Raw genomic sequence first — 15,256 nt, forward strand, 5'->3', positions numbered from 1 at the left:
ACCCTGTATCTGCACTTCTTTTTTTTTTTTTTTTTTTTGAGACAGAGTCTCAATCTGTCGCCCAGGCTGGAGTGCAATGGTGCTATCTTAGCTCACTGCAACCTCTGCCTCCTCAGTTCAGGCAATTCTCCTGCTCAGCCTCCCAAGTAGCTGGGATTACAGGCGCATGCCACCACGCCTGGCTAATTTTTTGTATTGTTAGTGGAGACAAGGTTTCATCATGTAGGCCAGGCTGGTCTCGAACTCCTGAACTCAAGTGATCCACCCGCCTTGGCCTCCCAAAGTGCTGGGATTACACCACGCCCGGCCCGTAGCTGCAGTTCTTTTTGTTCCTCTCTTTCTTTTCTATTTTTTTTTTTCAGATGGAGTCTCACTCCGTTGCCCAGGCTGGAGTGCAGTGGTGTGATCTCAGCTTACTGTAACCTACACCTCCCGGGTTCAAGTGATTCTCCTGCCTCAGCCTCCTGAGTAGTTGGGACTACAGGCAGCTAATTTCTGTATTTTTTTTTTTTTTAGATGGAGTCTCGCTCTGTCGCCCAAGCTGGAGGGCAGTGTTGCGATCTCAACTCACTGCAACCTCTGCCTCCCGGGTTCAAGCAATTCTCCTGCCTCAGCCTCCTGAGTAGCTGGGATTATAAGCGCGCGCCACCGCGCCTGGCTAATTTTTGTATTTTTAGTAGAGACAGGGTTTCACCATGTTGTTCAGGCTGGTCTTGAACTCTTTTTTTTTTTTTTTTTTGAGACGGAGTCTCGCTCTGTCGCCCAGGCTGGAGTGCAGTGGCACAATCTCTGCTCACTGCAAGCTCCGCCTCCCAGGTTCACGCCATTCTCCTGCCTCAGCCTCCCGAGTAGCTGGGACTACAGGCACCCACCACCACACCCAGCTAATTTTTTTGTATTTTTAGTAGAGATGGGGTTTCACTGTGTTAACCAGGATGGTCTCGATTTCCTGACCTTGTGATCTGCCTGCCTTGGCCTCCCAAAGTGCTGGGATTACAGGTGTGAGCCACCGCGCCCGGCCTATTTTTTTTTTCTTTTTTTTTTAAGTAGAGACGGGGTTTCGCCATATAGGCCAGGCTGGTCTTGGACTCCTGACCTCAAGTGTTCCTCCTGCCTTGGCTTCCCAAAGTGCTGGGATTATAGGTGTGAGCCACCGTGCCCGGCCTTGTTCCTCTCTTATATTGCTGCACCTCTAATTTTTTTCTTCCCTTCTGCTCTCTCACTCTCCTTTGCTTTTCCTCTTTTCCCTTCCTTTCCTATGGACCTTGAGTTTGCAGGGCTTTCCTGAGCAAGCTGGACAGATGGGCTGGGCCTCTGGGACCACACCCCTCTGCTACTCTCAACTCCCCAAGCTCAGGGAATCCAAAGGTGCCACAGGGATGCTGGGACCAGTTATAGGTACCTCAACCAGTCTGACAGCCCACAGCTCACCTCTGGTCACCAGTCCTCAGCCCCTTCAGGTGCCACGTCCTGCCCTGGGAGGATGAGCAGGAGGAAAGAGAAGGCACCACCCCAGAGCAGCCTGCTACTTACTTTTTCTTCTCTTTGTCTCTCTTCAGAGTCTGTGAGCCTCCAGCCTGGGAGCCCTGGGACTGGAGCAGCTCAGCCGCCGTCTTTCTTTGCTTGAAAGCATTCACTTCATCATCCAGGGATTTCTTCTTATCCTCCAGTTTCTTCTTCTCGTCCTGGTGCAGTTTCTTCAGACGGTCAAACTTCTCGTGCAGCTGGCAGGGAAGCACAGGGAGATTGGAGAGAATCCCCTGTGAGCAGTCCCCAGCCTGGCCAAGCCCAGGTGGGTGGGGACCAGTAGGGCTGTGACCCTGCAGGACCCTGGAACCTCAGGGGGCATTTCTGTCAGGGATTGCTATGATGGCACCAAAGGCACCATGCTCTGGATCGTTCTCTCTTCCTGCCATTTTATCTCCAAGTCTCTGCTCCTGAATATGGTAAAGGAACACTGCATTGTGTTTAGTCAGACATTTTGTTAAAAAGAGTCCCCATAGTTACCACACATGGTCAATAATAACATCAATTATAATAATGTAACATTTACTGAGTGCTGGCCGGGCTCAGGCCTGTAATCCTAGCACTCTGGGAGGCCGAGGTGGGCAGATTACTTGAGGTCAGGTGTTCGACACCAGCCTGGCCAACATGGTGAAACCCCGTCTCTACTAAAAATACAAAAATTAGCCAGGCATTGTGGCATGTGCCTGTAGTCCCAGCTACTCAGCAGGCTGAGGCAGAAGAATCACCTGAACCCAGGAGGCGGAGGTTGCAGTGAGCCAAGATTGTGCCACTGGACTCCAGCCTGGGCAACAGAGGAAGACTCCGTCTCAAAAAATAAAAAAAAAAATTACCGAGTAATTACAGGCTAAGCACTGACTTTTATAAGTCCTTTATGTATATTAATTTATTTAATTGTTACCACATTCCTATGAGGTAGGTTCCGTTATTATCTCCATTTTATGAGGAAACAGAAGGTCTGAGAAGTAAGGAATTTGACTATGGTCAACCCAGTATTTAGAACATTATATAATGGAACCTCTTATGTGTAAGGAACCCCTGTCTTTTCTTAACCCCTGCAATCAGGAAGGATCACCATGGATCTCAGAGAAAACTTCAGTATGGGAAAGCCAGTCAATGGAAATACTTGGCTTTGGACATGGAAGGAAATAAAAAGGATTTTATGACATGGAATGAGTACAGACACCTCAGCCTTAACTAAAGGGAGGCTTAATTAGTCCTGAATAGAACCAGAAACCCAAAGAAGAACAAGAAGAATATTCTGGGCCAGGCACAGTGGCTCACGCCTGTAATACCAGCACTTTGGGAGTGCTGTAATCCCAGTAGTCGGCTCAGTCCCAGCACTTTGGGAGGCCAAGGTGGGTGGCATAAGGTCAGGAGTTCTAGACCAGCATGGCCAACATGGTGAAACCTCGTCTCTACTAAAAATACAAAAATCAGCTGGGCGTGGTGACGCTTGCCTATAATCCCAGCTACTTGGGAGGCTGAGACAGGAGAATCACTTGAACCCGGGAGGCGGAGCTTTCAGTGAGCCGAGATCGCACCACTGCACTCCAGCCTGGGCAAGAGTGAGACTCTGTCTCGGAAAAAAAAAAAAAGAATATTCTGGCATGCCATTGTGGTAAGTGGATCAGAGAACAAGAGGCACAGACAGTCACAAACTAGAATGCAATAAACTACCCTGAATAGTAAGAGCAGAGCAAGCCGAATTTCACTTTCTTTCATGGATTCAGGAGAGAGTTTAGGATTCTGTAGCACTTGCAGCATACGATGAAGAAGGTTAGTTCTCCGGGTCCTGGGGGTATTTGGCACTGTCACTTAGGTGGGTGAGTGACAGACTTGCTGTATAAACCAGATCTTTTCTTTTTTCTTTTTTTTTTTTTGAGACAGAGTCTCGCTCTGTCGCCCAAGCTGGAGTGCAGTGGCACAATCTCGGCTCACTGCAACCTCCGCCTCCCAGGTTCAAGTGATTCTCCTGCCTCGGCCTCCCAAGTAGCTGGGACTACAGGCACGTGCTACCACTCCTGGCTAATTTTTTGTATTTTTAGTAGAGACGGGGTTTCACTGAGTTAGCCAGGATGGTCTCGATCTCCTGACCTTGTCATCCGCCCACCTTGGCCTCCCAAAGTGTTGGGATTACAGGCATGAGCCACCACGCCTGGCCTAAAGCAGCTCTTACTAGTCACTAGGGCTGCCTATCAATTGCCTTAACCTGGTTTTTGTTTGTTGCACTTTTATTCATTTGTCTTTGAGATCCCCTCACTTCTCCTCCTAAAAGTGCTGGGTGACGTTTTTGTTTTTTTTTATTGAGACAGAGTCTCACTCTGTCACGCAGGCTGGAATGCAGTGGCCTCGATCTCTCGGCTCAAGCATTCCTCCCACCTCAGCCTCCTGGGTAGCTGGGACTACAGGCACGTGCAACCATGCCTGGCTAATTTTTTGTATTTGTAATTTTTTTTTTTTTTTTTGAGATGGAGTCTCGCTCTGTTGCCCAGGCTGGAGTCCAGTGGGACAATCTCGGCTCACTGCAACCTCCGCCTCCTGGGTTCAAGCAATTCTTCTGCCTCAGTCTCCCAAGTAGCTGGGACTACAGGTGCGTACCACCACACCTGGCTAATTTTTGTATTTTTAGCAGAGACAGGGTTTCACCATATTAGCCAGGCTGGCCTCAAACTCCTGAACTCGTGATCCACCCACCTCGACCTCCCAAAGTGCTGGGATTACAGGTGTGAGCAACTGCGCCCAGCCAATTTTTTGTATTTTTAATAGAAACGGGGTCTCAGTATGTTGCCCAGGCTGGTCTTAAACTCCTGGGCTCAAGCAATCCCCTCGCTTTAAGCCTCCCGAAGTGCTGGGATTACAGACCTGAGCCAAGGCACCTGTCTGACATTTTTCTTTTTGAGGCAGAGTCTCGCTCTGTCGCCCAGGCTGGAGTACAGTGGCGCGATCTCGGCTCACTGCAAGCTCCGCCTCCCGGGTTCACGCCATTCTCCTGCCTCAGCCTCCCGAGTAGCTGGGACTACAGGCGCCCGCCACCACGCCCGGCTAATTTTTTTGTATTTTTAGTAGAGACGGGGTTTCACCGTGTTAGGCAGGATGGTCTCGAACTCTTGACCTTGTGATCCGCCCGCCTCGGCCTCTCAAAGTGCTGGGATTACAGGTGTGAGCCACCGCGCCCAGCCGACATTTTTTTTTTTCAGTGAAACTGAAAAAAAAAATCAATACCCTTGTCATGGGCTTTGGTGAGAACCCTTGAGAGTGCGACAGGTTAAATGTGGAAGAGAATCGTGAAGTAATTGTTTCCTTTCTTTTTTTTCTTTTTGAGATGGAGTCTTGCTCTGTCACCCAGGCTGGAGTGCAGTGGCATGATCTCAGCTCACTGTAACCTCCACTTCCCAGATTCAAGCGATTCTCCTGCCTCAGCCTCCCAAGTAGCTGGGACTATAGGCATGTGCCACCACACTCCACTAATTGTTGTATTTTTAGTAGAGACAGGGTTTCACCATGTTGGCCAGGCTGGTCTCGAACTCCTGACTTCAGGTGATCCAACTACCTCGGCCTCCCAAAGTGTTGGGATTACAGGCGTGAGCCACAGTGTCCGGCCCAATGTTTGGATTTCTGTTCCTGTGTTAGTTTGCTGAAGATAATGGCTCCCAGCTCCACTCATGTCCTTCTAAAGAACATCCTCTGATTCCTTTTTATGGCTGCATAGTATTCCATGGTGTATATGTACCACATTTTCTTTATCCAATCTATCATTGATGGGCATTTGGGTTGATTCTATGTCTTTCCTATTGTGAATAGTGTTGCAGTGAACATATGTGTGTGTGTATCTTTATAATAAAATGATCTATAGGATTGCTGGGTCGAATGGCATTTCTGATTCTAGGTCTTTGAGGAATCACCACACTGTCTTCCACAGTGGTTGAAGTAATTTACATTCACACCAACAGTGTAAAAGCGTTCCTATTTTTCCACAGTCTCACCAGCAGCTGTTGTTTCTTGACATTTTAATAATCACCAGGCTCACATTTACCTCTTTCTCTGCCTCTTTGAGCTCCGCTTCTTTCTCTTTGACTCGCTGGACGAACATCTGTCTCATCTCCTCTTCTTTTTTCTGGAGTTCCCCTAGGAACTCGTTCCTTTTGGCCTCATATGTCTCCTGTAAACTGCGAACATGGTCAGGTTAATTCTTCTTCCTTTGGAATGACTCCTATTTGATAAAACTGGCCCCAAAGATCCTCACTGGGTTCCTCTGTCCTCCCTTCCCCAGTTGTGAGCCAGGTACAAAAATAGAACCACAAAGCTGTGGGCACCTGGCTTGGCCCATGACAGCATGCCCACAGGGATTCTGGAGGGGGATGGGGCAACCCTAGTGAACTGGAGAGACTTAGAATATCTGGTTCTATACTCTTGTTCTACGGATGAGAAAACTGAGGCCCAGAGAGGTGAGGTGTCTTACTCAAGGCCCCACGGCTAGTTAGAGGGAGAACTTTGACCAGAAGCTGAGTCTCCTGTCTCTTCATCTGGGTTTTCCCACTGCACAATGCTGCCAGGCCCTGGCTCTGAAACTGACCACATTAATGAACTATTTCAACAAATGCTTGAGGAGACTCCATATGTGCTAGACTCAGTACTAATTGACATGATGCTAGTCACTCAGCCTCTAGAGCCAACAGCCATCATACCTGCCATCAAGGAACTCATGGTCTAGTGGGAGATGCCCCTGGCCTAAGCTTATTTTTAAAGAAATAGGAGATAGGCTGGGTGCGGTGGCTCACGCCTGTAATTCCAGCACTCTGGGAGGCCAAGACGGGTGGATCACCTGAGGTCAGGAGTTCGAGACCAGCCTGGCCAACATGGTGAAACCCCATCTCTACTAAAAAATACAAAAAATTAGCCAGGCGTCGTAGTGGGCGCCAGTAATCCCAGCTACTCGGGAGGCTGAGGCAGGAGAATCACTTGAACCTGCTAGGCGAAGGTTGAAGTGAGCCGAGATCGCGCCACTGCACTCCAGCCTGTGTGACAGAGTGAGACTCCATCTCAAAAAAAAAAAAAAAAAAAAAGCAATAGCCTGGTGAAGAAGAGGTGGAACTGTGATCCAAAGAGGGCAGCATGTAAGAAAGCAGGTGTGAAGAGAGAATGACATTCTTGGGGAGCCAGGTAAGGTTCAACATGGCCAGAGAGCACCATGGCAGTGGTGGAGTAGAGGCAGACGAAGTTCCTGAGCCTGGAGGAAGAGAACAGGCTTTGAATGCCATATTTAAAAATTGGATATGTACACACTGCATGGTTTTAAAGCAGGAAGTAGTACTAGATCCAATTTGAAAATGAGAAGGACCATCCCGGCTGTGCTGTGGGAAGGATAGACTGTCCATCAATCCAAGTAAGAAGTGACAGGATCTTGGCCAGGTGTGGTGGCTCATGCCTGTAATCTCAGCACTTTGGGAGGCCAAGGTGGGTAGATCACTTGAGGTCAGGAGTTCAAGACCAGCCTGGCCAATATGGTGAAACCCCATCTCTAATAAAAATACAAAAATTAGCTGGGTGAGGTGGTGGGCGCCTGTAATCCCAGCTACTGGGGAGGCTGAGGCAGGAGAATCGCTTGAACCCGGGAAGCCAAGATTGCAGTGAGCCGAGATTGTGCCATTGTACTCCAGCCTGGGCGATAGAGCAAGACTCTGTCTCAAAAAAAAAAAAAAAGAAAAGAAAAGAAAAGAAGAAGTGATAGGATCTTAATGTTAAGGGCTGGGAGGGAATGGAGGGAGCAGTAAGGGAAGCAGAACTCCCAGGACTTGGGAGGAGCCAAAGGTAATTCTGATTATCCTTGGGCAACCAGGCGGATGGTGGTATCATGAATGGCAACAGGGAATGTTGGAGACACATGCTTAAGAGGGCAGAAGATGAATTTGTACAGAGCTTGATTTTCGGGGAGGTCCTCTATGGGATGTCTGAGTGGACATCCAGTATGCAGTTGGATTAATGGGTTTAGACCTCAGAAGTAAGACTAGCTTGGGAACCATCTACTTCTAGGTGGTAATTAGGGCTGTGAGAGTAGAAAGAACCAGCTGCAAAGAGAACAGAAAGTGAAAGGAGCAGAGGCTCTAGGAAAGAATCCCGGGGGGTATATCAACATTTAAAGGAGTAAGGTGAAGAAAACGAGCCTGCAAAGGAGGCTGAGAAGAAATAGTAGGAGAGATAGGAATAGAATCAGCCAGGCCAGTGCTAGAAAAGCCAAAGGCAGAGAGCATTTCAAGGAGGCAGTGGGGAATGGCATAAAGTGCTGCGTTGATATCAAATAAGATGGAAACCAAAGGCCACATTGAACTTGGCCACAAGTCTGCGATTCCTGGCCTTGGAGAGAGGCATTTGAGTGGTTATGCTGGGGACAGAAGCCAGACTGCAGTGGATTGAGGAATGAATGAGAGATGGGGAAGAGGAACCAGTAAACATAGAACAACTCTTTCTCCTCATCCTGTCAAGGACTTCTTGACAGGGCAGAGGCTGGTAAGAAAGAGCAGGGTTAAGGGAGAGTTTCTTCAGCACAAGAATGCTTACATGCAGCATGGGAAGGAGCTGGCAGAGAAGGAGTGAAGAAGGCGAAGACACAGGAAACAGAAGTATTCAGGATGGAGTGAAGGAGGAGGGAAGGAGACAAAATGACCAGGTGGAAGCACACCTACTCCTCTACAAATGCAGATGAAAGCTGCAGGTGGGGAAGACAGCCAGGGAGCTCCCACCAGAAAAAGACAAGCATGGCTTCCCCCAGCCCCACCTGTCAGTATATAGGGCATGAGCCTGTCCCTCCTGAAGCAAATATCCCCAAGGGACTGGTTAGGCTCTGACTCCAGGCCAGCTTTAGGCTGTGCACAGGTAGAGTAAGATCTCAGAGGCTCTTTGAAAGCCTTTCTAACTGGTAGACATCTCCCTCACTTGCTTATTAATGCCTGACCACCATAAAGGGCACCACGTGGTAATTTCAACTGTGGGGCTTATTTCACACATCACGCATATAGATCAGACACTTCTACTTGGCACATCACTCCTCTCTGCATAATAACCTGCTTTCAAAAACATTCCCCTTCTCTAAAAGCATTCTGATTTAAGAAATATGGCAGTGATGATCAACATCCTGCGGTCAAAACAGAACTTGCACTTGAATGCAGACACTAAGGACAGCAATTGAAGAGCCTGCAGTTCATCGATGCATGGTAAGGGCATGCTACCTGGTCCTATCTGGGTTTGAGAATGGGGAAATGGGTAAAGAACAGACTAGAAACCTGTCTGAGCACCAGGAGCCTGATGAAGAAAGAGGGGCAGAGGACAGTTACCAACTGCCACCTCGTGGAACAGGGCCCCAGCTTGAGGATCCCCCCCAGCGCAGCTGCTTGGAGCTGTCATGGATGCGTGCATGTGTGTGTGGTGATCAGCCTTGCTGGTCCTCTGGGCATCCTCCCTTCCCTTGCCCTTAAAAGCAAGGTGGCGGTACTTCCCAAGCCTGCTCCCCACAGCTCTCCTGGCAGGTGTGCAGAGGCAAAGGGTGAACAGGCAAGCAGAACTGGCAAGTGAGTCGCCCCTGCTCCTTGAGGTCTTAGCACCCGTGTCTCGCCTCCCCTGTGAATTCTCCAGGGGAAGGCTTCCACACCACCTGAGTGGGCTGAGCTGAGCTGGGCTGGGCTGGGCTGGGCTGGCAGGAGCGGTACCTGAAGGGTTTGCTGTCAGGGTCGGTGTCCTTGAAGCCCATCTCCTCCAGCTTACAGCGGCGATACAGCTCATAGTGCCGGGTGTGGGTCTGCTCCCGCAGATCCTCCATGTTGACCCGAATCAGCATCTCCCGCAGCTTCACAAAGTCGCAGTGGGCCTCGTTTTCAACTGCATAGCAGGGTTTGGGGTATTGAAAGTATGTTGAAAGGAAGGCCAGCAGAAGCAGAAATGGATGAAACGAGAGGTAAAATGTCTAACAGTGACGTTGCCTTGCAATCTGTGTATTTAGATCCTGCAAATTTACCTCCTCTCTTTTCTACTGAAAATGTAAATGAAAGGTTACAAAAATGCCAGTAATGAAAAACTGTGATATCATAAAAATACTTATTAAGACAGTCAGTAGCACCACAATCTAAATTCAGCAGTCAGAACCCTCAAAAGAATGTTTGGTCTGCACCACTTGTAGGACAACAGCATATATGCATCTGTCCATCCATCCATCCATCCATCCATCCACTCATCCATCCATCCATCTATCCATCCATCCATCCATCCATCCATCCATCCATCCATCCATCCATCCATCTATCCATCCATCCATCCACTCATCCATCCATCCATCCATCCATCCATCCATCCATCCATCCACTCATCCATCCATCTATCCATCCATCCATCCATCCATCCATCCATCCATCCATCCAATCAATATTTGTGGAATCTCTGTTCCCAGTATTGTGTGAGGCACTGGGAATTCAGAAACGAAGTGATGGAATCTTGCTCTCAGGAGCTTATAGTTTAGAGGAAGAATAGATACAAATAGACAAATACAATTCAGTGCAAAACTACAAAAATAGAGGGATAGCCAAGTTGCAATAAAGCTCAGAAGAGGGGAACCTAAGAACTCCTGGGAAAGTGAAGACTTCACCGAAGAGAAAATCTCTAAGATGACTCTGGAAGGAAGAATAGCAATTTATCAGCCAGAGAAGGGAATGGTGTTTGCAAAGTGTCAATGAGGCTAGGCAAGGTTATGTAGCTAGTAAGTTGCAGAGTTAGGGTTCAAACCCAGACAATGTAGGGGAGGTGACAAAGTCTCCAAAGAATAAGGGGAAAGAACTAGGATATTGATAGATGACAGTGACAAGGAGGGGTGTGGACCGCAGGCATGGCCCACCTGGATGGTAGAAGCTTCCAAGGAGGTGGTTTCTTTAGAAGGTAGATAATGGCCTGACAGTAGCAGTGGTGACTAGGAGCAAGGGGACCCCACTTTCTGGCCTGTGTGAACAAGTCCCCTCCTCAAAAGAGTGCAAGCAAAGGTCTGCAATTTGGGGCAGTGGTCAAGAATGACAGATGTGGACCAAGTCATAGCAAAATCGATTTCTGGCTGGACCAGGTCACGAGGAGCACTTTGTCAAGGTGGCTACAGGTATGGCTTCACTGTGTCGGATGGTGGTATTTGCCCTGAACAAGTAGGAAAAATGGTGTCTGAAGTGAACAGGCAATCACCCCAGATTCTGTCTTGCAGGGTCTGGAAGAGGGTAGTGAGGGCAGAGAAGGGTCTGGGATAAGTGGGTCAGCCATAGTTGAAGCAGACTACCTTGTGGTCATTAATCTTTCCAAAGCCCAAATCAGCTCACATAATCCCTCTGCTTAAGACCCACTGAATTAGGAATAAAGCCCCCTGCTGTCATAGAACACAGGCTAATATTAAAGATGACATCAGTAAGACAACTTCTCAGGACTATGCTATATGCCATCTCCTCCTCCATCTCTGGACAGTGATCTCTAATGGTGAGTCAGAAGGAGTGCCTCCGAGGGCCCTGCAGGCTGCCTGAGCAATATACAACTTCTTCCTCATTCAAGCGGAACAGTCAACTTAGACTTACAAGAAAAACTTTCAAAACCCCCTTTTTTGTTTAGGTTCAGAGTAGTCCACATCAGATGAAATAAGTCATTGGAACCATGTCTACTGGCTTCTCCTCGTCTCACTTCAGGTTCCTGTTTCTCAGACCACAAGTCCATTCCCAGGGTGGGAATGTGGGTCCAGAAACCATTTGCAAACGTTCCTAGTGGAGCATCCCCAGCTCCGAACAGCAGAGAAGACCAGAACTTAGCACAGCTCTGATAACCAGTCTTGTCCTACCTATGGAAAATCCAGCTATTGCCAGTGGGTGTGTGGGGTGTCCTAAAACATGCCAGCCTTCGTATGTGATGTGGACAACTCGCCACCCACTTTCAGGTGTTTCCCCAGTGGTAGGGATGAGTTTACAGAGAACCAGCCACTCTTTCACACGATGCCCCTATCAGCCACGGCCCAGTTTCTAGCTGTAGACTCTGAGGACCAGAGACTCTTCTACCCACAGCGCCGTCCTTGGCCTTGTCTTGTGCACTGAACTGACTAGCCCTGAGGGTAAGTTAACATATGTCAGGCAGATCACAGAAGGAACTTTCCTGAGTGTAATACAATATGTCTAATTGCTTTTCAATTGTGAAATAATCATACATACAAAGAGCATGAAATGTGTATGTACAATTTAAAGAATTTTTGAAAAATTAACACCAATGTCTCCACAACTCAGGTTAAACATTACCAGTACCTTGGAAGCCCCTGAGTGCCCTTTCCCAATCTCATCCCTCTCTATCCCCCAACTCCCCTGGCAGAGACTTAATCCTTCTCCTGACTTTGGGGATTATCATTCCTTTGTTTTTCTTTATAGTTTTAACTCTTATGTATGCATTCCTAAGAATATATATCTTGTTTAGTTTTGCCTCCTTTTGGAATTCATACAAAGGGAATCCAATGGTATGTTTCTTTCTTTCTTTTTTTTTTTTTTTGAATCTCACTCTGTCGCCCAGGCTGGAATGCAGTGGCAAAATCTCAGCTCACTGCAATCTCTACCTCCCGGGTTCAAGCGATTCTCCTGCCTCAGCCTCCTGAGTAGCTGGGACTACAGGCACATGCCACCATACCTGACTAACTTTTTTTTTTTTTTTTTTGTATTTTTAGTAGAAACGGGGTTTCACCATGTTGGCCAGGCTGGTCTCGAACTCCTGACCTCAGGTGATCCGCCTTCTTCGGCCTCCCAGAGTGCTAGAATTACAGGAGTGAGCCACCGCGCCCAGCCCCAACATGTAGTTTTTTTAAATCCCTTATCCCCCTCCCACCCTCCCACTATCCAGTCTTTTTTTTTTTTTTTGTATTTTTAGTAGAGATGGGGTTTTGCCATGTTGGCCAGGATGGTCTCAATCTCCTGACCTCGTGATCCGCCCGCCTCGGCCTCCCAAAGTGCTGGGATTACAGGCGTGAGCCACTGTGCCCGGCCTATCCAGTCTATTTTAAAGAATATCTGGATTGTTTGTAATTATTTGTCATTACAAACAACACTATTGTGAACATTCTTCAGGTGCACTTGGGCAAGAACACATGCTTTCTCGCACACTCCTTCCTACCTTGCAAGTCCTTGTGTTTTAGGAAAACTTTTCCCATTAGAAACAGAGGGAGCTTGCTCCCATCAGAGCATCCCAGTATGGAGCCAGAGTTAGCTTGCTAGTGACCCCTATGGCTATTTGGGACCCATGCCGAATGAGCAGAGACTTGGGACAATTTAGAAACTTGTCATATAGTGGCTGGGGACAAACAAAGAGACAGACAAAAGGGGCTTCCTGTGTGTAGCCCCTCCCGGAGACTCACTCACCCTGCACAGTGCCCCAAGGATACTGCCGCGCCCTCATCACCTTGTTGCCTATCTTCAGTTCTTCTGTGCTGCCAATGACAGCAAACGGCAGGTGGGCCTGAAACCGAAGGCAAACGAAAGCTGAGAACTGCAGAAGAAAGGCACTGAGTGTTACACAACCCAACTGCTGTTTGTCTCTGGGGCCCCAGGCCCTCACCCTGCAATGTCCCTCACTGTCATCATCACCAACAAGCATTTGTTAAGTTCCCAAACCATGTGAGGATAAGAGGCCTAGTCCAAGCCTCTGCTGTTCAGAAATTCACAATAGAGGGTAACAATGACATGGCTGAATGCATAGGGAACAAAGAGAGAAAAGAAGCAGAATAATAAGCAGACACACAGATTACCAAACTATTCGCTATTCATAGTTACTGCTGAGGGGAAGAGCCTTTGGAAGAAGGGGAAGTGGAATGAGGGGGGTTCTGTGTGGATAGAGAGGATAAAGGAGTACCAAAGGGTCTGGGATCACTGGCCCTTCTCCCTCCCTGGCATGCAAGAGCCCCAAGACTAGGTCCATACTGAGACCACACAGCCAACTGAGCTGTATTCTCCTTGTTCTCATCCTTCCCCGGAGAAAGAGCTCACATTGAACTTGTGAGCCTAGAAGGCAAGTCACCAAGGATTTACTCACATGACCATGCTGGGTTCTTCTGTAGGTGCTATAAGGCAGACAGAAGCAGCAGAAGACACGCTCCCTCGCCCTCTAGGAGCTTACAGTCTTGTTGAGGAAGCCCAAATTACATAACTCAAGTCATATAAGATAGTATGTGATCAAGGGCTCAAGTATATGGTCTGGTACCCTGTACATAGTAGGTGCTTAATAAATACTTCCTGAATGGCAGTGGTAGGGCTAGGGAAAGAGGAAAGAAAGGCAAAGGACAAATAGGTTTATGAGCTTGGTGCTCACAGGGAAAATGAGGAGCTTGGCCTGGCTTTATGGATGAGAGAAGAGAGAGCTGCCCCCACTTGGCAGTATGGGGCCTAGGAAACACTCACAGAGCCGTAATCCACAAGGAGCTAGCCAGCTTGTGAGTGCTAAGTCACCACAGCCAAATGGAACCACGGAATCAATGTTTACTGACCAGGTGAGCCCAGGTGGGGCTTTGCCCAAAAGGGCTTTACACCAACAGGTAAAGAGCCTGTGGGGAAAGTTTCTTAGCCTGCCTGCAGAAACAGGCCATGATCTCAGATATTTTGACCCATTTGCCCACTCATCCATTCTACAAATATTTACTGAGCTCCTATGATATATCCTAGGCATTAAGAATGACGTAATAGCAAAAAAGCACAGACCCTGGCCCCGGAGAGTGCACAGTGTGCCAAGGGAGAAAGCCATCTCAACAACGATCATACAGCAAGATCAGGGTTGTACCAGAAGTGGAGGTTGCAGTGAGCCGAGATCGCACCACTGCACCCCAGCCTGGGTGACAGAGCAAGACCCGGTCTCAAAAAAAAAAAAAAAAGAAAAGAAAAATCAAGGTTGTAAACAGAGGCTAAAGGGCTGGAGTAACACAGAGGAGGGAGCAATTCTTGGGAAGTCAAATAAGTTGTTTCAGAGTAGGCAGTGGCAATCATACTAACAGCATTGGCATTAGCAATAATTTGTTAAGCCCTATGCACTGGGTACCAGCTGCTTTACATGGCATTGTCTCACTGAATCTCTACAACACTATATGGTAAGTTGCCTTATTAGTCTCCTCTTTAGATGGAGAAACTGAGGTCCAGAAGGGCTAAGAGACTTGTCAGCAGGCACACAATAGTAAGGAACAGAATGACTTCAAACCCCACCCCTTGCTGGTCTGCTATCTCCATTTAGGGGGTTCAAGCAGTAGATGAGGTGCGTACTCTAAACCTTGGGGGGAACTAGTTGTGCAAGACCAGATTATCAGAGGCAATTCAATTCAGGGAAACCCACAGCAAATCTGTCGCTTGTTTGTTTAATCCACAGGCTGATCTCACAGCCAATTCTTTTCTCCATTCTCCTCTAGCTCTGGACCCCAAAAATGTCCTTCAGAGCAGAAGAACACAGGATTTCATCAGGAGCTCAGCTCCAGGACCTCCACCAGTCCCTCAAATTGCTTGGCCGCCAGCTGAAGCTGCTCTTCTTTCACCCTCTCCACTCTCAGCTGCTATCAGATGATCGTCTCAGACACCCTCCGACCCCTCCCCACTCCACTGACTGTCCCTTAAATCTGGACATGGGAAAGAGGAGGTTATGGATTATGGAAGGTGGGTGTGGGGTGGAGGTGGGAAATGTTTCATCAGTCCTGGGAGGGGAATGACCAAAAGAATAA

At 48.1% G+C, this 15,256-nt stretch overlaps 1 protein-coding gene across 17 annotated transcripts in view; it reads right to left on the reverse strand.

Moving 5' to 3' along the window:
* Nucleotides 1–15,256, reverse strand: part of SEPTIN6 (septin 6) — a 79,897-nt gene that overhangs the window by 12,038 nt on the left and 52,603 nt on the right. For 16 of the 17 annotated variants that reach the window (XM_016942670.3, XM_063803820.1, XM_016942665.3 and 13 more), the window contains exons 6-9: nucleotides 12,924–13,020; nucleotides 9,228–9,396; nucleotides 5,561–5,693; nucleotides 1,534–1,724 (exon numbers count right to left, since the gene is read on the reverse strand). In XM_016942670.3, the coding sequence (XP_016798159.1) occupies nucleotides 1,534–1,724; nucleotides 5,561–5,693; nucleotides 9,228–9,396; nucleotides 12,924–13,020 (590 nt within the window). Of the gene's footprint in view, nucleotides 1–1,533; nucleotides 1,725–1,793; nucleotides 1,938–5,560; nucleotides 5,694–9,227; nucleotides 9,397–12,923; nucleotides 13,021–15,256 lie in introns of those variants that run through there. The other variant, XM_016942674.4, reaches the window with a different exon arrangement.

Source organism: Pan troglodytes, chromosome X (assembly GCF_028858775.2).
Source record: "Pan troglodytes isolate AG18354 chromosome X, NHGRI_mPanTro3-v2.0_pri, whole genome shotgun sequence".
NCBI lineage: Eukaryota > Metazoa > Chordata > Mammalia > Primates > Hominidae > Pan > Pan troglodytes.